The sequence below is a fragment of the Falco cherrug genome, chromosome 7 (genome assembly GCF_023634085.1).
Source record: "Falco cherrug isolate bFalChe1 chromosome 7, bFalChe1.pri, whole genome shotgun sequence".
NCBI classification, from domain to species: domain Eukaryota; kingdom Metazoa; phylum Chordata; class Aves; order Falconiformes; family Falconidae; genus Falco; species Falco cherrug.
In genome coordinates, this window is record NC_073703.1 from 63,611,518 (window position 1) to 63,637,125 (window position 25,608).

Consider the following 25,608-nt stretch of genomic DNA (forward strand, 5'->3'; position numbering starts at 1 on the left):
CTCACTTGTATATAGGATTGTCCTGTCACTTAGTGTTCATACTGTTTTCTGCTTATGTAGCTGTTATTTTTTCCATACTCAGTTGTGGCAGAAGGTGAGTACTAAACTTGACCTTCATCCCACTTAAAACCAGCCAGTTTTTATCAGTTTTCTTTGAAGAAGGAGCTGCTTTAATCATGGGATTTAGGACTCTGTTAACAGGTTGATCCAGCTTTGAGGATTTCAAGAGTATTCTGTTTCTTTTAAATGCTACCTGTACGTACTGATGTGTAACTTTTCCTGCTTAATTTTACTCTAGCATAGACCTTAGTTGCAGTTGCTTTTGGGCTGCACAAAGCACCAGTTTTAAAACTTACAGGTCTTCCACATTCTTTTCGGTGGATAAGGAAAAGCAGTAATAGACCTTTACAATCTTCCTGACTGTAAACCTAGGATATCCTAATGCTTTCTTTGTTAACAGATCGTTAAGCCTCTTTAATTTTACTAAATTTAGCAAAGTAGAAGTTAAAAGTATAACCATGTAAAACTGTGTCAAATACAAAGATTGGCTGATGACTGGCTTTGTCAGTTAAGTTGTAGGCTTAAATGCCAGACAGCTTTGTCCTGCTAAGTGGGAGTTCGAGCAGAGCCCGAGTTACGAGTTACGTTAAAGCTAACAAAATGGTCGTTTGCTTAGCAATATTTGTTGCCTACATTTCTGTTTATTTTTACTGAGAACAAATAAATAGGGAAAGAAGACAAAGTGAGCGAACAGTGAAATAATCTGAGGTCTAACGGTTACAACCTTTAGTCTATAGTAGCAGAAACCTTGAGTTTTCAAGCTTTATGAAAGCTCTCCATGTTTGTAACTTCTTGTTGCTGAAGTGCATTTTCCTTTAAGCAGTAATACATTGAATGCTTTGTCTGTCATAATATAAATTTATCTTAGGAAAATTTTCACAGAAAATTAGGTGCGGAGTTTGAACAGAGCTTCTGAGGACTGGTTTTCCTAATACGGTCTTTAAGTTCTTTTCTTTTACAGACTTAGGTAAGTGAGAGAACAAGAAGAAAAACCCAAAAGATCTGTTCATTAAAGTTAAGGGAAGCTGTGATTTTAGTCCAGAGGTATTGGATTTGATTATGTCTTTGTGTGTAGAAATTTAATAAGTCCCCTTTTGACTCGACTGTTAATTGAAGTCATGATTACAGCGCTGCTGCCCGTCCCCTTCAGGTGGCAGCATGAGGCTTCCCGCAGCAGCCTTGCTGCTTCATAATGAAACCATACCGGTTCAGTCATGGTCTGAAGTTCTTCCTGAGATTGTTTTTGGTGACATAGTTCCTGTTCTGAACGTGCACTGTCTTTTTTAACAGTATTTCCAAACGTTTCAATACGTTTCAAACTGTATTGAGAGTGAGAAACAATTCTGCCTCATTGTGTTAGCAACTTTTCCTTCCAGCTCTCCTCTTCTACATCCTGTCTCAAATCCTTTATATTTTCAAAGACTTCTGTTTTCATCTAGGTTACTGATGAAATGCTGTGCAGGACCAGAGTGATTCCTGGGTGCTCCATGGCAAAACGTATCTATCGAGTGACTTTGTAATTTTGGTGCCAGTCTGTTACTGAACCACGTCACAGCACACTTCATGTTAATTTTGCATTAGAATTCATTAGGCAAAGTGACGTGTGGGACTGGGTACCTTTTGAAAAGTTTTTTCATCAAAGTACTATTTCAACACTGCAGCTGAAATCTAAGCAATGGATTTGATATGATGTAGTTTGATAAATTAATATACTGAATTCAGGCCCTGTTCCTTAAATTCATGTGAACTGTCTTACTATTTTCTCTATATAAGCAGGCCCTTGACAAACTTGGAACAAATGTGTTGAATGCTCTGTCCATCTTTGCTGCTTTCATCTAGGAATGGTTGAATACTATTACCTGGATTCCACATTCTTATTGTATATAATTCCTGAAGTCCCTAACTTTTTGGCCATGGATTTCTCAGTTCCTGTTCTAGTTGCTTGCTTCTCACAGATTTATGTTCTTTACAACTGACTTCTTCCCTCTTTTTTCCATAGGGTTATCTTTACTTTCTATAACCCTGGCTATTTTGTTGAACATCCCATGGCTTCTGTGAATTAAATTAAATTGTTAACATATAACTTAGATTTTCTTTCCAGCTTGTTTGACACCTGGTTTGATTTACAGTTGTCCTCCACTTTTAAAAATAGCCAGTTTTAGGGTCGCTGCTATTTACTGGTCTGCACTTTTGAGCATTATATTCCTGTGTGATTTAAATAATTGTATCTTAGTACAGAGTTCTGTGAAAGTGTTTCTTTATCAGGTGAAACTGGATAGACTTGCACTGCTTGGATTGTAACAATAAGTTCAAAAAACAGTGAACTAGAAACTTCAGAGGTGACTTTTACTGCTAAAAGTCTGAGCTTCCAGCCTGAATGACATTCACTGTATAATGCTAACAGAGCTGGTATTTTATATGGGCATCTGAGGAGTCAGGCTTCTTACCCTCTGTTACGATTTCTGTGCAGTATAGCACATACCTGTTTAGACTGCAGTAGCATTATCTGGTAACACATCAGCCTGAGAATGTGGGATGATAATATCAAAGGAGGCCTTTGACAACTGAAGTGGTTAATGCCATTTTTGATAATGCCAGTTCCCTCCTCCCTGCCTGAGGGTTCAGTCACTTCTTTTTGAATAAGGTAACTGTTGAGCTGTCCAGGCATGTGTCCAATTCTTCTGGCTTCAGTAGTACCTAATACATTTAGTGTCTATTCAGACAAAATAAATTGCATATTTTTGGTGTTGTTTTACCTTTGCAGTTTAAGAAGGCTTCTGTTTGGTGGATATTTTGCAACTTTGTTATTTCTATTTTTTTTTTTTAACTAAATGGATAATGCTTTTTAGAAAATATATTTCTGACTGGTGGCTGTATGGTCTCCTGTATTTCCACTTCCCTTTTACTAAGGTGCAGGCCATTAAACTGCCAATAAAAGATGGGGTAGATCACATAAATCAGCATTTCTTATTTGCACCTGTTAATTTGCTGATGACTTTGAACACCTTTGTTGTGGATCAGAAAGCATCTCCAAGGTGATCGTGGGGACTCTCTTCTTCAGCTGTCATCCTAGCATGCTAGTAGGTGGGTTCTTGCTCACTCATGTCTGTTCCTTGCAGAATATTCTTCCGTTCCTTAGCACAGAATTCATCTCAAGGATAGCCTTCCCTGAATGAAGCAGGATTTTTGTAGCATAAGCCAATGATTTAATTTTTTATTTTTTATTTTTACTCTCCTCTTAAAGGATAGGCTATCTTAGATCTCCGGTTTGTGTATTTATTCTTTGCTACAGGGTGGTTCTGGAGTTCTCCAGCAGCTTCCATGCTCAGGACCTCATATTGATAATAATAACAATAATCATAGTAAAATCTTTTAAAAATAAATTGGTTTCAACATCTCTTCCGAGGTCTCAGCTTGTGTTTCCTTGCCTCCTTTTTAAGCTATGCAAAATTCTACCTTGCCCTCTTGCTTGTTACTGCTTTTCTCTTTGCTTTAGTGCTCTTGGAAGAGCTTCTATTTTCCTTCTGTTAAAGAGTTATTTTATTGGTTAAAATACATCAAAACCATGTTTAGTATTAAAGTCCTTCCTTGTGTGGATTTTTTTGTCCCTGTTAATGTGGGTGGGTATTGTAAGGGTGGGAGAAGAGACAGGGCTCAATGAACACACCTACTTTTGGTTCATGTAGTTAGGGTGACTTTGGGAGGTATAGTATCACTGCTGAATGTGAGCTACAGCCAGTGAGTCTCATCTCTGCTGTTGGCAGAAGTCTAGAAAAAGAAAAGGTGTAGGCATATTGCCTTGTTACGGGCTCTTTCACTCCCCATGTCCCTCCAGCTTTGCCTGGAGCAGGGTAGTAAGCACTGCAGAATGAGAAGACCCCAGCTGATGTGGCAAGCAGGTGGGAGGTAGTTGTTACCTGGGAGCCCAGTCACAGATCCTGACTCAATGTTTGTGGCCCACAAAGCAGCAAGTTTCAAAACAGTTTGTGTAAATAACTGCAAATCTAGATACCCAGCTCAGTTTTTCCACTTCTATGACCCATTCACAGCAACTGAGTCAAAGTTGACTTTAGGAGATTGTTAAACTCTTGGTTTCATGAGCTAACAGCTCTGGGAAGTACATACGTTGCTAGTAAGCAAACTTAACTTGGTGTTAAGAGGTTTTTATTATCCTTGACTGCGGTTACTTTTAAAGATCTGCTGTGTCATCCCTTTGAGCATACATAGAGAGGTGTATCTGAACTACAGAGAAAAATACATTTTCTTAAAAAAAAAACCCAACTGTTTTTTTCCTAAACTTTGGAACAAACCTATGTGTAAAAGTAACAGATGGGTAGGATGGGGAAGCAGGTAAAGCACCATGTCACCGAAGGAATATGGTTGTCCAGGGACTTTCTAAAGGCCTTGCTATCACCTCCCTGTGAATCTCTGTTATTATTCAGATAACACCTGCTATGACCTGCTATGCTGGTTCAGAAGTCCTAAAATGTGTGTGGGTGTGTGTTTATATCTGGTATCACAACCATGCTTACAAACTCTCTGGCATCAGTGAGATTTTATCTGGCTGCTAAGTTATCACATTATAGCTTTGATGATATCACTAGTGCAAGACCTCCTGAAAAGCCTGGTCTTTTTAAGCACATATGTTTGTGGAGGTGATGGGACTTTTGTGCAGTATCTGCCTTAAATGTTAGAAAATTTGGGATAACTGACCCCATATACGTGAATGCCATTTGTAATTTCCTGGTCAGTGACTTTTGCTAGTCTGCTCTCTTATGTTAAAGTGAATTTTTATTTGGAGTTGAAGCTGTTTTGTGCTTTTCCTCCTGTAAAATTAGGATCGTAAGAATGGCTGTTATCCAGCGTCAAATCCTCACGCTCAAGAGCAACGCGACAGTTACTGAACATGCTCAACCAAGTCTCCCTATTTATAGCCTCCCATAGTTTTGTGTGCCCTGGCTTTCACTGGACTCTAGCCTTTGCTTCTGTTTTCTTTGTGATGCTGATTTGTTTTCCTTATGTTTTCAAGCAAATTAAATACTAAGGGTACAGTGAAAGAGCTATTTGATGCTAGCTATCAAGGGCCCAAGAATTAGACCTGGATGATCTGGGAGGTGTCAGGTGAGCAGCAAGAAGTTGCCCATCTTTTAGCAGCACAGACTGATAAAGGAAAAGTCAGTCAGGGTTTAGTCCGTTAGTGATAATTTTTGTTAATAGGAAGAATGAGTAAATGACTAGGAGTTTTTAGCCTGGAGAGAGACAACTGGTGCAGTATGTGAAAAAGATCTGTAAAACTGATTAATGCAGAGAAAGTGTGAACAGGGAATGGCTCTTCGCTGTTTCTCATAGTACGGGAGTCAGGACAGACATGGGGAGATACTTGCACTGTGCATTAAATTCTGAACTCATCGCCACTGGAGGTTGTGGGCATGGAGTTTATCTCGCTTAATAAATGAGATAAATTATTGGAAGATAAATCCATCAAGAGTGTCCAACTAAGAAAAGTCACCAGTGGTTTGGAAATCTTGGAGATGCAGAAAACTGGGAAAGATTACGAGACAGGTACAGCGATGTGCTTCCCTGCTCTTGTGCTTTCCTATATGCGTTTGCCATTGGCATGTCAGAGTCAAGGTGGTGGACCTTTTGTTTGACAGTGGCTTTTTTTGTTTGTTTATTTATTTTAGTAATAGGCTATACTGCATGGTAGTTAAGCAAACTGCTACCAGAAATCACTGAGGTGTCCCTGTAATGCAGAGACCCTTCCAGAGACAGCAGGAGACAGATAGGTGCGTGAATGAGGAACAGCTACCTTGCTCCCAAGTTAAGCTGTCCTTGGTTGTGAATTGTAGTCCTCTGCAGCCTCAGCAGCCTCTGAAATTTCTGGAAAATCATAAAGGAGTCCTTCTGAACTCCAACCTATTTACAGATTGCCATTCTTTCTCAGATTGGTAGTCTTTGGTTTTTCATTTCTCTCTATGCTGTCTATCGTGATCTCTTGCCTGCAAGTTCAGCTTTTTGTAGGTTCGGAGGGGCAGAGCAGTTCATCTTTTTCCTTAAGCAGGATTTAACTGTAGCATATTTTGAAAAACACATACTAGTTCTGCCTATGATCCTTGCAGGTTACTCTTGACATGGATAATTTCAAAGCTAGGCTATCTCTTCCCTACATGGTAGAATGTGAACTCACTCATTGGGTTGTTGGTTTTTTTGGGGTTGGTTTTTTTTTTAAATTTTTTGCCTTCCTTTTTTGATGCTGATTGTAGGCAGGTTATGTTTAAATCAGGGGCTCCATCTTTGGTGGACTGAACTTGTATTGCCTATTAAACTGAAAAACAGGGCCTGACAGTTACTAAACTTGAACTTTGTGTAAGTTGTTGAATTGGAATCAAAGTAAGTAAAGGAGGGAGGACAATGTATCTATCCACTTACGGAAACGTCTCTCTTCTGTAGTGGATTGTCTTTTCTAGGGAGTGTCTACAGGTAATGCCGAGAGGCAGCCTTTAGGCTCCATGCAAAACACCTGGACTTCGTACCCAAATAAGCTTGCATCAAAGATGTAATTGATCAGATAAAAATATATCCTGACTGTTAACTACTTTTTCTTTAGTCCTGAGTCAATCAGCAAATGCTTTTTTAAGCTCAGAACCTTTACTTTATGTTTGTGAACATGCCCCCTCCCGCCTCCCCCCCTTCCTGCAGTACAGTTGCCTAGTGCCTTTTCTGATCTGTATATACACTTGTTTGTAACAAAATGTTTCAGATTCTTATATTTGTAGGAAATCAACATATCAACAGGTGTGTGTAAGTAAAGAGTTGTTTAATATTCAGGGTGTCAGTGGGGTGTCTGTCTCAAGGTGTCTTCTGAAACCTCTTGGTCCATTTTAGTAAAAGTTGTATGTCCACCCCACAGTCTGGGAAGCTGCTTGAAAAAGTGAACTGGATTGTTTTGGTTTGTGGTTTCTTGTTAGCTAAAATGGTGGTTTAGAATCTATGTAGAAGAGCAGACCCTTTCCTGAACATTAACTCTTTTTCCTTATTTCCTTGGTGAAATAGACTACCTAAAGTGTTGTGGTGGAGCTGGAGAACTGACTTTTAGAGAGGGAAGAAGAAAATAAAGAGGATCATGTAATGTGGATCCAGATCTAGATCCCACAGCAGTAAGATCTCAGTGCCAGTTATTAGAAGGATATAGCAGTGTTCTTAACATCTTGACTGCTGACAAACGAGTAAGGAGGATGCTCACTTTGCCTTTTCTAAAAGCCGGCACCTCCAGAATTATAGTGCTTCTAGCACTAGTATATCTTTATTACTTTGAAACAAGAAGAAAGAAAATATGTTTTGGAGTCACCTACATTGTTCTAAATATGCTTGGCTTGGAAGAGAACATTGTATGCTGAGTCTAGTGCTCACTATGTCCTTAAACTTAAAATACACGGTTTATTTACTCTTGCAGGATGAGCTGTCCTGCATAGGGGGAAGCAGATTGAGGTACGTGTACTTCAGTTATTTTTGCTCTGCTTAGAATTTTCTTTGTAGCAAATGGTTTTTTTTCTTGTTTCGTTTCTACATTCCCTGCCTTGCTGAATGAATCTTCATCGTGCTTCAGTTTTGCCTGAAAGCATATTTCTCCCTTATTTTGTTATTTAGTACTGTGTTTGGCAACGACTTTATGCGCAACAGTATACTTCATGTGCTTCAAAGCTTGAAGGCAGAGTTTTATAGCTGGACAACAAAATTATGCTCTTTGGACACTGGATTTCTGTAATATGAAGTTAGCTTAAGGAGTTACTTAGCAGAGTTAGTATCTCCAAGAAAATGTGTCAAATTTTGGTTTGTTCATTTGTGGATTAGGAGATGATCACGGAGTTTTTCAGGAACTACACAATCAGTTGAAATGGTTGTGTTTGTTTCCTTAGTAGGAAAAAATATGGAGGCTCTTTTCAGTTTTCATTCATAGTAATTCTTGGTCCTTATTTGATTGCTTCAGAGAGGTGAAAAGACTGTTTACGTTGTCTGTTCAGGTGTTTATATGGCCCTGTCACTGTGATGTCCAAGCTGCCATGATTCCTAGGTGAAACCTTGGCCTTTCTCCTGATTCTCTTTATACCCTCCTCCCACACTGTACATCTGCTTCTTCATTTTAATGCACAGCGCTATGGTAAGAGATACTCTGCATCTGCAGAGGGACGATGAAATCACCTTACCTTATCCTGCTCACTGGGTGGCTTATTTACAGGCAGGATTCTTCTGGGGCAGCTCCTGTTGGAAGAGCGAGACATCAGAATGCCGGCTTGAAATTGCCATTCATATGTGATCTGTGAATTGGCTAATTTTGACATGTAGGTAGTTAAGAAATGATTACAGTCAGAGGAGTCATGACCTCAACTTTTCATCATCTCCATTGGCTTGTGCCCTGGTTTGGAAGTGAAGAAGGTATAGGAAGTTTTAATTGTACCTGTGTGATTTATCCTCAGTCAGCTCTTTAATTTCTTCTGGCTGTCTGAGGTTTCCGACACGCTGTAAATTTCTCCAACTTTTTCATTATCTGCAATTTCTTTATGACTCATGAATCGGAGTGGAGAGAGAGTGTGGATTTACAGCAGAGATAAACATGTCCATAAAGTCTGTATCTGTGTCAGTAATTGTACTGCTGTCAGTGACTGTCCTGTTTTACAGGTCTCTCTTGGGAGAGGAACACGCTTTGCTACCAGTGTCAGAGAAGTGTTCACTTTGATTTGCATTAACTTGCCAGGAGATTAGGTTGTGATGGTGAGGGTAGAAATTGAGTCTGGACCTTGGCTGCTATTGTTTTTTTTTAAATAAGTGGGTGTGTGGTTGTGTTGCCCTCTCTGTGAAGGAAAAAAAAAAGGAGGTCCAGACTGTTCTTAAATACAAAATCAGGGAGATGCAGTCTACTGATGATATCAAATGTGATACTACCCATATGCATAAATTGTGCATTCTTACCATAAAACAAATGCTGTATCTAGGTAACTGTCATATATGGAAAAAATACTGCATGGATCCTTAGGGTGTTTTCTGTCTGCTGGTGAAGTAGAATAAATATTTCTCTAAGCTTCAAGAAATTTCTGCATCTTCACCTTCTTCCCCCTCCCTTACTCTGAGGGGAAAGTGCTGTTGTGGATTTCGATGGCGAGTACTAATACAGCATCCTAGCCTCCAGGCACTGATGACTCTGCTTGCTGCAGGAGGTATATACTATTGGAGTTTGAGAAAGGGGGAAAAAACCTCTAAAACTCTCCTAAATGTGTCAAAAGTTCAAACTTCTGCAATTTCTCTTTGCTTTTATTTTCTGTTTGATGCCTGTTGTTGATATTTGTGTACGTGGAATCTCCTTTCTTTAGATGATATAGTTTGGGGGTTTGTTTGTGGTTTTTTTTCCTGTGACTTACTAATTTTTTGTCACAGTAATAAGGTAATTATTTTCTCACAGAATTATTTCCGTTATGTCAGGTGTGCATTGAGACCACCAAATGCAGTTGATTGAATTTTTCTAAGTCTGCTGGACACCTTTTACAGAAGGGAGATTATCGTAAAAAATGTAAACACCGTGATTGTATAGATAGCTTTTAAATGTGCATAGATGTATGAGTGTTAGAAATGCTAAGATGACATCTGCCATTGCATGGTTGTTAATTCTGGAGCCTGATGTTGGAAATAGCTTTTCAAATGTTAGGCAGCATCCATCTAGCTGGGGTAACGGAGTTTCCAAAGTTAAGTATAAGGTCCATGTGCTAAGTGGCCCAATAGCTGGCAGATTAACTGTGCCCTTAAAACTGCTGTTGATCTTAATGAGTGATGCTCAACACAACAGCCAAATAAAAGCTGAGTTACCATGAGATGCTTTTTACCTGATCTTTATTGAAAGGTCTGTCTTTTTTCCTTTTCTCTTATCTTCCTCCTCTCTTTTTCTATATCCCCATGCCTAGTTTGTGGATCCAATTTTGTTAAAACAAAGGTGACCTGAGTACTTCAACCAGGATGTATGACTTACTTTATTAAAATCAAACCAAACCAAACACACACACACACCCCCACCCCCAAAAAAGAGAGAAACCCATGCAAAACATTTGTGTTATACCCTAGTATTCCTTCCATAAAAATGTCTTTTCTGAAAGTCCTCTTTGACTCCTATACTTTGTTCAGTAGTAGGAAGAAATGCTGCAATAATTTGATCCTTTCTGGAAAAGAGGAGCTGAATTTATATTGATAAGAGTGAAGGCTGATATAGCTACTTACTAGCTAAGAGAAGGGAGCCTTTTCAGTGTCAGTGGAGAAGAGGAAGAGATCTGATTAATCTGGAGACTAACTGACCAAACTACTTTGAAGACTGAAATCATTCATCTGATCCATCACCGTTAGCTTTTGCAGGATTTTTGCTATGCCACTCAAAGCAGTAATTTGTGCTTTGTGAGGACATCTGGAATATTAGCATTGGTCAGTCAAGCAGTGTAACATGTGCAGCCACCAGGGTGGTTGTGCAGTCTCTGTTGGAAGTTTTCCAGACCTCACTGAATAAATAACTTGAGCAACGTGATCTGACCCCATAATCAATGCTGCTTTGAGTAGGAGACCTCCTGAGCTGTTGTAACCCAAATCATCCAGTGATTTGATGATTCTGTGGTCTAAGATCATTTCTAGAAGTAAGTTCATTCAAAGCTTGCATTCCCCAACCTCAGCTGAACACAGCACCGAACAGCTGGTTCAGCTCATGGGCTTTAAGCAGGAGACCTCAGGTACAACTCCATGGTCTGCCTAAATGTGAGCTACCTGATGAGGAGCTAGAAACACAAGGATTCTTGTATTGCAGTGATGGCTTTCGTGTTTTTTGGGGTTGATGAATGGACTGACTTCTAAATACTTCCATCCACAGAGGTGATGAGTCTATGCAACTTGGGCTGGGGAACCTGTTTTTCTGTGTAGGGAAATGTAGTCCATTCAGTGTCATTCTTTAGGCAGAGGAAGAGAATAGTCCTCAACATACACAGAGGTTCTTGTGTGTCTTGGCTGAAATGAACAGTGAAACCACCATCATCTGTCTAGACAAGCAGGGGGTCAGTGGGGCTTGACGGAGGAGCTTTTAGCCATGAGAGTAAAGGAATGGGCTGTCACATTAAAGCATTTCTACCTGCCACATGCTTGGCACAGAAAGAAACATGACTACAAACAAAATGTTCTTACATTATACTGTCAGAAGCCTATTTTTTGCTACTCTCATTCTGACAGGATAACTTGTAGACTACTGTCAGTGGAGGAATTGAGGATGGGGAAAAGTTTGATCAAGCATAAGGTTATGTGCATTTTTCCATTACGGTTTAAAAACACAGAAATGCCAAACAAATCTCAGGAGATGCTCTGGTAGGGACTCTCAAACCTTTGCAACTGGTCTGTACTTAATATTTAAACTTCTTTCGCCATCTATACTAACCTTTATCCAATTAAAACTTTCTCACTTGTTCTGTGTTAATAGACTGTTTCCTCTGTATTTACAAATATTGGAAAGATGTGTGTATCACCTCTGTCTGAAATGTTTTCCTGTAAATTTTGGCTTGTGGCAGGAGTGAAGAGAGCATTTTCTTCCACAGTGTGGGTAGCTGGACCTATTTGCAGAGCCGCAGCTGATTCTACTGACAATCGCACTAGATTATGGAGACCTTGGATCAGTTTCTGGCACTACCACTGTTCTGCTTGATTGGTTTATTTGCCTTCTCGTGTGTCCCTCCCTATTTCCCTAATTGCGTGGTGGAGTTCACGTTAACTTTCTTTTACAAGACATTGGAAAAAATCACAGATTTTTAAAAAACAGCATATAAAGCCTTTATCGTTAAGTATCCTATCCTGTATGCTGTTTGTTGTTGTCCCCTGCTTGCAGCTATTACATGCCACAGGAAGGCATCATTAGAATATTGTGTATGTCGTCAGTAGAAGTAAAATGAGAATGTGGTGATGAAACAAACAGATCTCAATATCAAGTGCTTTTCAGCCTGGGACCCAAGCAGGGTAACTAAAAAAAAGAAAAGCAAGGTTCGTCTCGGCTGTTTACAGACTTTATATATAAAAATATCTTTATTTGCAAGCAGTGTAAAGGTTAAAAATTACTAGTATGTATCCATACTAATACCAGGGATTATCTGCCTGTTTGGTGGCATGTTTGCACTGCTAGCTCAGAGTCAGTGGAATTACTCGGTATGTAAGGATCAATGTCACTGTTTCATTCAGCAAGCGTTTGTGCTTTGAGAAAGGAAATACACTGTATTTGTCAAATAGACTGAATGTAGGTCGGTGGGTTATTGCTATATTCCTTTTCAGTTATCTGTTTTGAAGCAGGTGATAATGCATACAAGGCTATATGAAAAAATCATCTGGTATTTTGTTGATTTGAGTGGTTTCAGTTGTTCTGAGCATGAAGTCTTCTGGAAGATCAGTAACGGACTTGCCACCTTACCTCTTGCATCCCCAATAAATGCAGCTCTGAACATCCCGGCTGTATAATGTTGCTAGACCAGGTCTGATAGTATCTGTCTCTTATTGCCTCATTAACTTGTGAGCATTAGAACAAGATAAAAATGCCCTAAAGCCTCTTATCTGATGATTGTTGTAACCTTCTGAGTGCCATTAGTTTAAGTTTGCAATCAAATGCTTCCCCTGAGTATAAGGAGCACTGATTAAACCTGAAGTGTCCCCAGAGGCTTTTACAGCTGTCATGGGGGCGGTGGCAGCCCCTCTCCAAAAGGAAGAGGGGGGCTGGAGGTCCCGGTGGGGCGGCCACTCTGCAGACCTCCACGTGGCTGCCCCAGCTGTTCCGCTTTGCCTAATGAATTGTTTTACAAGGAGAGGCTGGATATTGTCATCACAAGCTGCCTTCCCCAGGGACTGAAGCCAGCCTGATAATGACTAATGTTAGTGATAGTAATTGAAGTGTGATGGCTCTCCAGGGACCTGCACACGCGTAGAGCTGTCAGGCACTTGTGGCTGGTACAGTCCCATGAATACCTCAGAAATGCTTTTTAATTGCTTGACTTTCATAACTAGTTCCCATATATCTCCTGCAGAAATACACATTTTATGGGGGAAGGGAAAAAGCTGAGAACTCTGCTATGACCCTGGTTTACACATGTAGTTTACTGCCCTGATGTGTTTCTAATGAGGATGGCTGTGTGTTCTTGCTCCCCTCTGAGGGTCTTGGTGGGGGTCTGCTCAGTGTCTCTGCACAGGCACGTACAACTGATGTCACCTGCACATACCTTTTGTTTTATGTCTAAGCCCCGTCTTCTATAATAACGATCCTTGATGCATGGACATTGTACTTGATTATAAAAGAAGGCAATAGCTTTATTTCAGAATATCAAAGATTTACTGGTATTAATAGCATGGAGGTAATGATAGCTATTTGCAGTTTGTTAGGCACTGGAAACTGGATGTAAGATAGAATAAAACTCTTACAAAAACGTAGCATATCCATGTGTCCCAACAGGACTGGAGTTTACGGCCATGGGCTTTTGGGGGTTTAGGACAGAGAAGTGACTGATCTATATAAAACAGTGATGTTTTTTTTCTCTGAGAATTTTCTGCATTAAAATGGCATTGGTGAATATAGCGGTGAGCTTGATATAAAAATAGCTGGAACAGGGAACTGCACTCCTGACTTCAAGGATAGCATGTTGTGTAGGGGGAGTGTTTTTTGTTGGGTTTTGTTTTGGTTTGGCTTAAGTGCTGTGTTGGGATTGGCAGATGAAGCAACTAATTGAGTTAAATTAATGTTTTCGGCCAGTAATAGCATAGATCATAACATTATATCAATTCAGGAAGCAGCTTTTAACAGGACCATGAGAGCTGCCATACTCAGACCAGTACTCTTGTAGTATGTTGCCCCCAACAGCGGACTTTGCCAGGGTGAGAGGTACTTGCTGTCCTGCACAATTGCAGAGGAGCAGGCAAAGGGAGGTTTCTTGCCAACCCTCCCCAACTGCAGTTGGTGTATTCCCAGAAACCTGAAGCTTCTATAGCTCTGTCTATTGAAAATATACCTATTTCTACATTTCTGTGTAATACTTTTCAGGATCTTGTTAAATTTAACAATATAATGTCATATGTTTTTTAATTAAAGAGCTACTAACTTGAGTGCATGGAAGCTTGCATTTCCTCCCCAGCTATATCTATTAGTCTAATAATGTAAGACTTTGTCTCCTTGCAATGTTGCTTTGCCTTTATTTCCTCTTACAGATTTCTTTAGGTCAATTTCATTGTTGCTCTGGGGTTGATGGTTTTTTTTAATTATTATTTCGTTTTCATTAAACAAATCTAACTTTAATGGCTATAAAAGGGCTTCTCATGTATTAGTTGGACCTAGTGTGATACTGTACTGGACTGAGAGCTCTTGTGGCTTACTTTGCTACTTATAAGGCTGGTCTTTTCTAAGAGTCTATAGAGTAAAAATAACAGGTCTCCTCTGGCTTGGTGCTGGCTTGGACAGAGTAAGGGTGAAATTCATGTTGTTGCTACTGCTTGAGGAAGCTGTGAGGGGGAAATGGATTTATTCACAGAGCTGAGTGACCAACACAGGGAGCTTGGAAAAGAGATAGGAAAGAGGAGACCTTGTCAAATGGAAAACATTTTGTTCATCCTAGTTTTTAAGGGTGCTTGGAAGTATATATTTACCAGATACGTAGCAATTGCATAATACTGTGAGATAAAAGGATAGACTGGCTGAAGGTAGGGGTTTTAATACTGGGTTGATCATGAGACTATGGAACAGGTAAGAAGAGATAGGGAACAGAGGTCAGATGGTAGGACAGAAATGTGCAGGGAGGGAAAGGGAACAAACCTCATTTTTTGATACTAAGTCTGATTTTTGTTTCAGCTCTGTATTTAGATGACTCAGTTCAGGCCCCTCTCAAGTCAACATAAAATATCTTAGTAAGTTCAGGATAAGTTAAAATGGATCCTACTAATTAGTTCCAGCCACTTTATAGATCTGAGTGTTGAAAACAGTGTTTTGTTGCTCTTATTCATATGTTGCTCTGTAAGTATAAGTCTATTTGGTTTCAGGCCTAAGGGCAATCTTCTGAGAAGACTAGAATTTAAAGAGATCAGTTATTTCCAACGCTTTCAGAGCATCCTAAAAGGCCACTCTAGGAAATGGAGCCAGTAAATGAGACCTAGCCTGAGCTGTGGGAAAGAACTACAGTTTAGAAAGTCACAAGAAAAATTTTGATCATGTGGCTAGGAGGCTGCTTTGAATCAATTTCTGGCCTGAATTCCCTTGTTTAAAAACTGTCTTTTTTAGAAAAAAAAAATAATCCTGCCTCACTAAACCAAATCAATAGTGATGGAGAATTTACTACATACCTATTGCTTACTTCACTATTAAAAATCCTAATTGTGAATTGTTAATCCTAATGTGAATTTGGCCAGGTGCTGAGACATTTTGGATTGTCTCCATCTGTACAGGAGCGTTTTGCTGTGGTTTTTGAGTTCTAGCTGGAGATCAAAAAAGGGTGCTTAATGCCGTTGCCAGCAGAGTAAACATACTACCTCTTCTCATCAGATTCATTGCAAGTTTGTTCTTCACCTCCCCCCTCTAGTGAAGTGCTGGCTCTTAGAAATTTATTTTGGTAATAAAACATTACTTTATACTTGCCCATGAAAGCATGTTTGAAGGCTGTTTGTGGGTTCTTTAAAGTGTCCAAGAGATTGTTGTTCCCTGAGCACGCTGCAAACTGGTATCATAATTAAGCCTGATGAATTAACATACAGAAAGTTAAGCTCATAACTTTCAGTGGTTAACTTAAGCTCTTAAAATGTGGAACCAAACCTGTGGTTGGCATGCTGTAATTCAGTTGTCAGTCCCAAAATGTTATGTATTGATGGGTTTTGGTTCTGAGAAAATGGGTGGGTTTATTCTTTCAGAAATTTTATTCTTGCAGAAATTTTTGATCACAATGAGGAGAGAATAAAGTTGTGCTTACTGCTTCTCACAGTTGTAAGTCTTGACAGTAGAGCTAAAGGATACAGTTCAGTTATTTTCCTGTGATTTATGTTACAACTCTTTACTGTAATTGGGGAGAGGGGAATAGGAAACTCCGTGCTGCATAAGTAGAGATTGTCAGTTCATAATTTAATTTTAAGGAGGTATTTTTACTGATGGGTTGCTACAGTGCAGGCGCAGGAGTGGTGGCAACTGAGAAGTGTCTAATAACCAGTTAAACAGATTTTGCTTGGGTTCTGTTTTGAGCACTTGTAGTGAAAGCTGGTGAAGCTTATTGTGATAAAGTTCAGCAGAATATATCTTCTGTGTCGAAATTATTTTACACTGATAGAGCATTTCCTTATGGAGAGCTTTCTGTGCTAGGAGACATATATCCAAATAGCGTTTAAACTGCACAAAGTGCCAATTATTTTGGTGTGAGTATACACTGTCATGTAAAATCTGGCTTTCCAGATATTTGGTGATTTTACAAAGATCTGTTTCATAACTAATACAAGTCTGTCTTTTAAGTCCTTGCACAATGTCTCTGAAACCTATCGTTACATTTTAGTTTTTTAGGTTCAGTGGCAATTCAACAGACGTTAGTCCGAAATTGTGACTGTAGGGTTTAATCTCTGTTCTACTGAACCTGGTAAAATCAGGTTTGATCTGATAGCTGGAGGCGAATCTGTGAAGAGCCCAAGTGTTGCAATAAAGTGGTGTTGGTGCCCTTCTCCCGGTGGTCTGCTGAACTGTTATCCTGTGGTAGCTCTAGAGGGCTCTCTGCAGTTGGAAATGTTACGTTTACAATGAATTGCATGACAAAGGTCTTAACAACCTGTTGGTCGTTAAAGAACTCGTAATACTTTTTTTTGGCAAATACTATCCTATTGTCATCAGCAAAATACAGCAAATGCAATTAGTGTCTAATTTTCTCCAGTGTCAATTAGAGATTCTCATTTTTTTTTCTGAATTGTGTTCTGATCTGGGTGTAAATGATTGTCACTTAAGTTACAGCATTTAAGTAGCGTAGGAAATTATTTTTGTGTGTGTGGTTTGTGAAGTTCGTTGTGTAAGTCACTAGAAGTGTGATGTTATCAGCACTGCATGTGTGTGCAAGAAAGACAGGAAATAATTATCCCAGCCTTTATTGTAGCCATGCAGTTGGTTACTGTAGTAACCTTAGAAGTATATGGGCATTGTTGCAGGAGCATTAGAAATAAATGTGTAAGATGGATGACTAGATGAAATGTATGGAAATGGAGAGGATGAAAGTATGAACAGTAATTTTCAGCAGAGTAATAGGCATTTGTCATCAAGTTGTATCAAGTGGCATTTAGAAAGGAAAGAATACCTATATGATACTTCAGGGTTTTATTTCCAAACCCTTCCTTTGGGTGTTACACAGGAACACCAGTCTCAGTTCTGCCTTGGCGCATGTGCAGTATCATGCTGAGTTCAACTGGGAATTCTGTATCAGGCTTGGTTATATTAAAATGCCCTTTAAAATGGTTAGTTTGAAAGTGAGTCAAGTAGTTAAAAGATTGTAATGATGCGTTCTCTGTTATAGTACTAAATTCTATTCTTGTACTGTTTTGTAGTTTTGCTTTTCCAAATGTGTGGTTTTGTACTGACAGTGCATTGCATGAGGGAAGCCGATGGCTTGGGAGGCTGATGGCTTGGGAAGCTAGCGGGTGACATGTGGGGAGTTGACATGTAGATATGAATGCAAGGCAGTTGAGTAGGTAAGCTCTTTCATTGGGTGTGTGTGCTGACATAAGCAGCGTTGTGTAATAATTTCAGTGCAAAACTCTGATGTCTTAAACAGAACCAGAGAAGGAACATCTACTGACATGAATGACAACAGTTTGCATCACCTGGAGGAATTGTCTTTGGTTTCAGAAAGCCAGTGCTGCATTGCTTTCACTTGGTTGTGTTTTGAAAGCTGCGAAGACTAGAAATAACTAGAAATACCACCTGTGAAGACTAGAAATAAGTGCAATGTGATTACAGTTTATATTCTCCAATACTTTTGGGCAGCATGGGTTGGATGTCCATTACGGATGGTGCTGTAGTCTTCTGTATGGTAAGGAACTTATGTATTGAGGGAGTGAAAATAATGTTGAGTTTGGTGCTCAGTGTGCTCCCCAGTAAGGACATGCACGAGTGTCCTGGTCTGTGATGAGTTCTGTCTTGTGTACTCTGCAAAGCCCTCACTTGAAATCAGTTGTGAATTTACAGCTGAAGGGGGAAAAGGTGAGGTATGGCTAGACTGAGGAGGGGAACAGGTGGTTTTACTTTCATTGGTAGCATTTGCAGTTCCCTGAGCAATGAGGGTTGGAGAAACTGCCTGTTGAGAGCTACATCTTGATTAGATGTTTGGGCCTGTTGTAAAATTCTGTGATGTCTGCCGGCTGTGCCAGTGTGGAAGTCCTTGTGCAATGGAGGAAAGGTACTGAGAAATCTTTCCTGTAAGTTCTTTTTTCCCCTTCTTCTTGGAGCTACTTTTTGTAGTAGGAAAAATTTGCTGAATTACCCTTGTCTGCATAAAACACAAACTAATAACGATTAAGCTATTGATTACTTTTTCAGGCACTGAAAAGATGCTTCTTCCAGGAATTGTTTCCCCATGCCATCCCTGACTGCAAACACCTGCAACACACAAGTTCTGGTCATAGATGAATTTGAACACTCATTCCTCCTAGCATTTTGGATGTATTTATTGCACGTACTATATCTTTTCATGTCTGACCACTGTCATCTGAGAGGAAATCATATCTTTTTTATTTAAGGATATGGGTTGTGCTAGTTTAGTCGAAATGGGGATTTTATATGGGTTTTTATACACTAGTGAAATTTCTGTGTAATGAGATCTTAAGTGAATTAAACCCTTGTATGCAACTATTGAGCTTGTGCTTGCAAATTCAGAGGGTAAACATAGGTGTAGCCAGTTTTAAACTACATAAGATTTTTGTTTGCTTTTTGAAATAATTTTTCAAGTAATTCTGATTGAAGTGAAATAATTTCCGTTAGATACAATATTATGGAGTGGCATACTGAATTAGTGTGACAGAAGTGCTCTCAGTATGTTTAAACATGTTTATGTCTATATTCCATATAACGCTGTACGTTGTTAAACCCTGTCAGTTTTGAGATACAAGTAATGTAGGAAAAAATGAATTAAAAATACTCTTCTGGCTTTGCATCTGCCTGAGGGACATCCTGCTTGCTTGGAGGCTTCAAAAATACAATCCCTATGTTTACTTCCCAGTTGAGCAGTTCAGAAAAGTCACTAAACATAGAGGGGGGGATACAGTGAAAGTTACTTGGCACAAATTTGTGTGGAGAAAAAAAGGAAACAAACATTTTCTATAATCTTTCCTAGTTGTTACATGGTGAAGTAGCTATGGTGGGTAGAATTCAGGTGAACATGAGTTTCAGAGATCTCTGTGCAGCTGAAAGGGATAAAAAGAAAGTGATTTTTCACCAGTGATAGCCTTGAACCTTCAGAGGCCTGTATATAAGCTTTATGTTATCTGAAGCTGTATCTTAATTACCTTAAGATGTATTAAGTGCATGTATAAGTCTTTTCACTTCAAGGTCTGTTTTTTACTGGGTGCTCCATTTCTCTGTTTAAAACAATGGAAAAGTGACTTTTTCATTTGTTTGCTGTTTTCACTTTCTGGTAATCCAGCAGTATCACTGAGCTTCCGTGTCTCAGTTTGAAAGTACAGTGACAGTGTCTGTTGTATTTTAAAATCAGTTGAAATGATTATAGCAAAAGGTTGTAACAGTCTGCAGTTTTCAAAAAGCTGAGCTTCATACGCAAATGCATATATTAGTGTTACCTGGCAGTTGTTTTCATCACTGTTCCGAATGTTTTATTCGGACTTTTAAAAATGCTTCTGGTTTTTTTTTATTGTTATTTTGACCCAGTTTCACCACATCACCTGCTCTGTTTAGAGAACTTTTTTTCAGCCCGTCCACACCCTGAGCCATCAGGATGGTAATTCTCTAGTTGCAAGGGATGGCAATTCCTGCTCTCTGAAGAGCTGGCTTCTGAATGCTCGTGTGAGGTTCTGGCCCTGAATCTATCTATCACGCCAGGGTCACCATAGTGCATTTCCCGGGCTGAAGCTGCAAAGTCCTCAGTCTCCGGGTTGCCTGCTGCTTCCCTGCTAGAATTCACTGTGCCAGACCCATGGCACCCCTGTCTTTCATGAATGGAATTCAAAAAGACACTTACATTTCCATAAATAAATTAGGAATTCAGTGGCTTCTTCCGGCTAATCAGGGCAGGCTGATAAACCTTGCTAGCTGTTTAATAAATGAATTGTGACTGATTACCTATTAATATGGACGCCTCAGGAATTCACCCTGGGGGAAGCAGAGCAGTGAAATAGAGAGGGGCATGGCCCCCTGGGAAATCAGGGCTTCATGTTTGCAGCTTAAATATCTCTGTGAAGTATCAATAAGGAGGTAATTGAATTTTGAACACAAACATGAGCGCCGGATGGATGAAGGAGAGGGGGGCTCTGATCATCTCCTCATGCCCCTTCATACTCCCCTCCCCTTTCCCTTAGAGACCACTCTAGTGAAGATAGATGCTAAATCCATTAAATAAAGATTAGACTCTATCGTGGTAGAAAATGGCAGCTTAGCTAGATCCGTGGGCAAATTGGGACCTTTAGCAATACAGAAAATTGAAATATACATTTTTAACAAGTGTGCTGTCGACACAGTAATAATGACTGTGTGGCTTGTGGGGTTTGCTCACCTTTCAGATCTGCTTTTGTCTGCTTATATCACTTGCTCTTGTTTTGAAAGCAGGCTGCTTGGTCTCTCTGAAGCAGAGAAGACTTAGGGGAAGGAAGGTTTTATTTCCCGCCTTGCTTTCTGTCTTAGGCACTTCTTCTTAGGGTTTTAATAGTATAGAAGATCAGTACTCTTGTATTTCAATATGGAAATAATTAACTTTGGCTCCAGCATGCTCAGTCACACGTCCTGAGAAGTAGTTGGAAATAGTCTAGAGGAAGCATAGAGATGATACTGGAGAGCAAAATGTAAATGTGATTGGGCTTTTTTAAAATGGGGTTTATTCTCTAAGCACATGGCTTTGTTTTTTATTTACTCCAGATCAATTTTTCTGAGTTCTACCATTATAGGAAAGATTAGTATAGGGGTGTGCATTGTAAAATGTCAATGTTTGTTCTTGTCATGCAATAAGCTGTAGAAACACAGTTGAAGTGGCCTTTAATGTGTGACAGTCTTCCTTTATAATGCTGTGCTAGATGCAGAACGCAATCAGGCTTTCATCATAGCCTCCTCGCATGCCCTATCCTCTGTTGCAGAAAGTCAACCGATCCTCCTGGGTTTTGAAGGTAAAACTTCACCTACCTGTACAAGTAGGGGACCAACTGCCATATAAGAGAGGCTACTCCTCTTTTTCCAAGGAAGATGATCATTCTGCATGACAAAATCCAAAATTGTTTCTGTTTAGTGTTAGAAATGAGCCTAACTAATGTGTTCCTAGGGAAAATTTCTGTTCTTTCCTTCTTGAAATTTTTCTCTTTACGCTAGATATTTTTGAGAATGCAAAAAGGAAAAAAGGATTTATGCTTTGCTGAATTATAGTGGACTGAGATAGTAGTGTAACATGGGGACTTCTGTCTGCTCTTCTGGGACAGTTCCCTGATAACACCACTTAATTTTTTCAGACTCCTCAACTTTTAGCAGTCATGCCTGGAAAACCCTTGATGCTGCATCCTCAGCTTCAGCTGCTAACAACTAAGCCAGCATCGTCTTTTTTGGTTTAGGAAAAACAAAAGTAGATATTAAGTGTAAGAAAATTAATATACATGGGTCCATTCCAGAGACAGTAATGAATGTACTGGGAATGTCTTGGGTTTCATTAACACAGAGCTGCTACAGATGTGGAAAAGGTTTTCTATCTGTTTCCCAAACTTATCATCTGCTTTCACGTCCCAGAAGTTTACTCACCTGTCTCCTGTCAGAGTTTTTTTTGGTTGGGAATATCTGTATTCTTTCATCCAGCCATGCTTCTAGCAAGGAAAAAATTTTCTAAGCTGGCTCAGCCGCAAGGATTCTCTTTCATGGCATCGGCACCAAATTGAAAATGAACAGGTACCACCCCTTAGCTAAATTGCAGTAATTGATTCTGTATGTGCTGTAGGCAGTCTCGATTTAAGAAGCAGTCAGATCTCAAGGCTCCCTTGGTAAGGGTATATTACAGCATTGGGTTTACCTTTGGCCAAGCATGTTGATCATGGGCTCCTTCTCTCTTGGGATTTCCTGGCCTTTGTCCCCTTGCAAGAGGACAGTTCCTCTCCTGAACCTCAGACCTCTTTCTCCATTTCTGTCTGCTAACTATTTATAACCCATCTAGTTTTCTTTAACCTTGGCTGACCCCTTTCAAAGAAGTCACCAGTACCTTAACAGCCTATGTTCTTGTTTCTCTCATGCTACTGACATCCTTAGCCTTATTGTATCACCTATCCCTCTGCCTATTTTGGAGATTTTTCTGCTCTCCCTGCATGTAAGCTTAGACTGATTTTCTAGCTCAGGAGTCCTCCTTTTGTATATCCTGAATTAAAAAGGAGACTCTTGCTAATTTGTTCTGTAGCTTCTTCTGAAAGCAGGCATGTGCCAGGAACCTCACAAGCTTATGGCTTTCCACATATTAAGGCACTTAGTGATGCAGCATTTTAATTAAATTAACCAGAATTCGTAAATTGTAGATAGACAGATTTTCCAGATCATCTCAATATGAGCTTTTAGAGTGATCAACACTCTGCTGGTGTTTAATCCATCAGACTGCCATATGGAGCGTTGAAGAGCAGAATATCTGTTTATTAACAATTGTTGTTTTTTCACGTCAGCAAGTACAATTTTCATATTTGAGGACCTGGGAGTGCAATCTGTTGCTGCATCTCATATATGAATTGTATCAGCCTCATGCCAGACTCCGTTTCATGTTTATCCCTGAATTTTTACTGAATCCACGTGACCCAATAGCTGTCTAAATGGCAGGATAGACCTGGAGACTCTGGTGGAATGACCCTCATGAAGTTCCTTGGTTATACTATCACAGGAGGAATGTGTCCAGATGTGCTTTGTGAGAAATTATGGATATCTGTATCATCAGTGGTTTCTGCAGTCAGTTGAGACACATTTAATGAAGCTTTGCAATTTGAATGACCAGAATATAAGTTATAATTCACAGAAGTCAGAATGTTCTTCCTCATCTTCAGGATGAATCCAACCTTTTATTCACCTTGTATTAATAAATACCAGTTCTCAAATTCTAGGGTATTTTCTGCGTTGGACTTGTTATCAGTAGAAGTTACCTGTCTGTTAAAGAGTAGTGGTCTGTTCCATTTTATTGTGACGTACAAGTCTGTTTCTACTCCTTTAGCTGAGTGAACTCTGCCAGTTGTTGGTCTTTCCAATGGGAAAAATACTCTTTAGGCAAGAGGCAAAAAACCTTCTTGTTTTGTGACTTTGTCACTGCTGCTTTCAGAAAGAAGTAGTAGCTGTTCTAGGATGAGAAATGAGATGGGCCCAGTGCAGAAATATGTTTTGCAACCTAGGCATCAGGTATTCTCATCAAATTTAAGATATTTTCCATTGTCAGAACCCCTTGAATTCTCAGCAGGAGTAACATGTAGTCATTTTTATTCATCCAGATGTTTTCATAACTATTAGCTTGTTTGTTTTCTTGGATGCTTTGGTAGACTGTGGGGAATAAGATGTTCTTATTAAGACAACTTCATTCTTATCTCTGTTTAGGTAAGGTATGAAGAGGAGGGAACTGTTGGTATGTGCGGATGACAATAGATGGAAAGCAGTGGTTTCTCCCCTATTAAAGTTGTCCATCTTATCCAGCAGATGGCATTGAAAATGTACCTGCTGCTCTGTCTTCTTGCTAGGCAATGCCTTAGCTGAAATCTGAAATCCTACAGGCTGTACTCTTCTCTGGTGCATAGCTGCAGATCACTTCCTAATGAGGATTTTGAGTGCCCCCTGCCTAGTGGGTAAAACAAAAGCCAACACACCCATGGATTAATGAGAAAGGAATTTAAGGCTGGTGTGGTGTACGCTGCAACAAAATTCCTTTTCAGTGTTTCAAAGTATTCCTTGAAACATTTAGCATTTGGGCAAGCCCTATTAGTAGTCTTCTCTTTCCTGACTTACATTGTTTGTCCATCTGCTTGTCTGCCAGTCATCGTGGTATTTGTGCCATGTGGGCAAATAAGCAGTGATCTTTCAATAAGCTCAGCACCAAAAGCAACGTGAAGCACTCATCCTTTGGAGCAGTCCTACTGTACTCGCTAGCTCAGACCTGCTGCTGGATTCCTAGAGAAGGCACAAGTTCCGCAAGCCAGTGACAGCATCTGTCCCAGTGATGGGTGTTTCTTTGGCTGCTGACAGGAGGGGTTTGTGGGCCCCTTGCATGTGGGTCACTGGGAGGAGGCGGTACTGTGGGTGCTGGTGATGTTTAGAGTGGGTATCACTTAGCTTCTAATTAAATTGTGAGGATAGTGGGATGTAGATGTCGTGTAATGATTCAAATGGTAACTGGCTATGGCAACTAAGCTGAGAAGTGAAAAATCTTTACTATGCATGATGAAAACGTCAGTTCTGTACCACTTTATCTTTGTTTCCTGTCTTTTCTGTATTCTTGAATCTTCTTTCTTTTCAGTAAATATGCTGTTTAATATAATTTCTGTACAAGCATTACTGTACTAAGGTAGTGTTTTATTCTTCCTGAGCAGCCAAATAATTTGAAAGAAATTATAGAAGTTGTGTACATGAAACAGCTGTCATGTGGAGTCAGCATGAATGCCTACATCACGACTATGTAGCATGGCTTTGTTTGCCTCGTATTGTTTATGTATTGCTCTGTATTGTGACTAAGTTAGCAACATACCCATTTCAGAGTATTTAAACGGCATTGAGAGCTAAGGAACATTGTTACCTGTCTAGAACCTACTGGATTAAAAATGTCTTCTACCAGCACCTTAATTTCTTTTATATCTGAGGACCTGAGTAGATGTGGAAAACTGGAGCTTTTTACACTCTCCTCCTCCATATCCAGACAAATTGTCTGTGATTCGTGTTTTGATGACCGTGGACACTGCTGCTGTTCTGTCCCTCACTTAGCCTTGTGACCAAGTATAATGCTTGACTCTCCAGTAAGTCCAGGCATCCAAGCTATAATCTAAATATTCTTCCTTTTTTCTGTATAACACCTGTGGAATAACATCTTTCCTATCTGTCCACACAGCTCTTATCCAAGTTCTTGTAATATTACACCTTTCCCTGAATCTTTTACTCTGATCTTATCAAACCTTAATCCACTCGCAAAGATGAGCTCATTGTTTTGACTGATCAAGATCTCCATACATTTCTCCACATACTTTAGTATTGTATCAAACCACTTTTCTTTCTCTTCATGGTTTTATTTGTGCTTTAACTAATATACTGCCTCCAGTAACAGGAAGAAAGCAGACACTTCTAGTCTGTCAAGAATACAAGTT

General features: G+C 39.6%; 1 protein-coding gene across 7 annotated transcripts in view; it reads left to right on the top strand.

Annotated features, from left to right (window-relative positions):
* Window positions 1-25,608, top strand: part of LIN52 (lin-52 DREAM MuvB core complex component) — a 62,177-nt gene that overhangs the window by 2,830 nt on the left and 33,739 nt on the right. Inside the window, exon 6 of one of the 7 annotated variants that reach the window (XR_008733108.1) lies at window positions 1,500-3,144. The exons of 5 other annotated variants lie outside the window; for them this stretch is intronic. Coding sequence is in view for 1 of the 2 variants with exons in the window: in XM_055715801.1 (XP_055571776.1) it covers window positions 7,514-7,515 (2 nt within the window). In the remaining variant the exon portion in view is untranslated. Of the gene's footprint in view, window positions 1-1,499; window positions 3,145-7,513; window positions 7,549-25,608 lie in introns of all 7 variants that reach the window. One more of the 7 variants, XM_055715801.1, reaches the window with a different exon arrangement.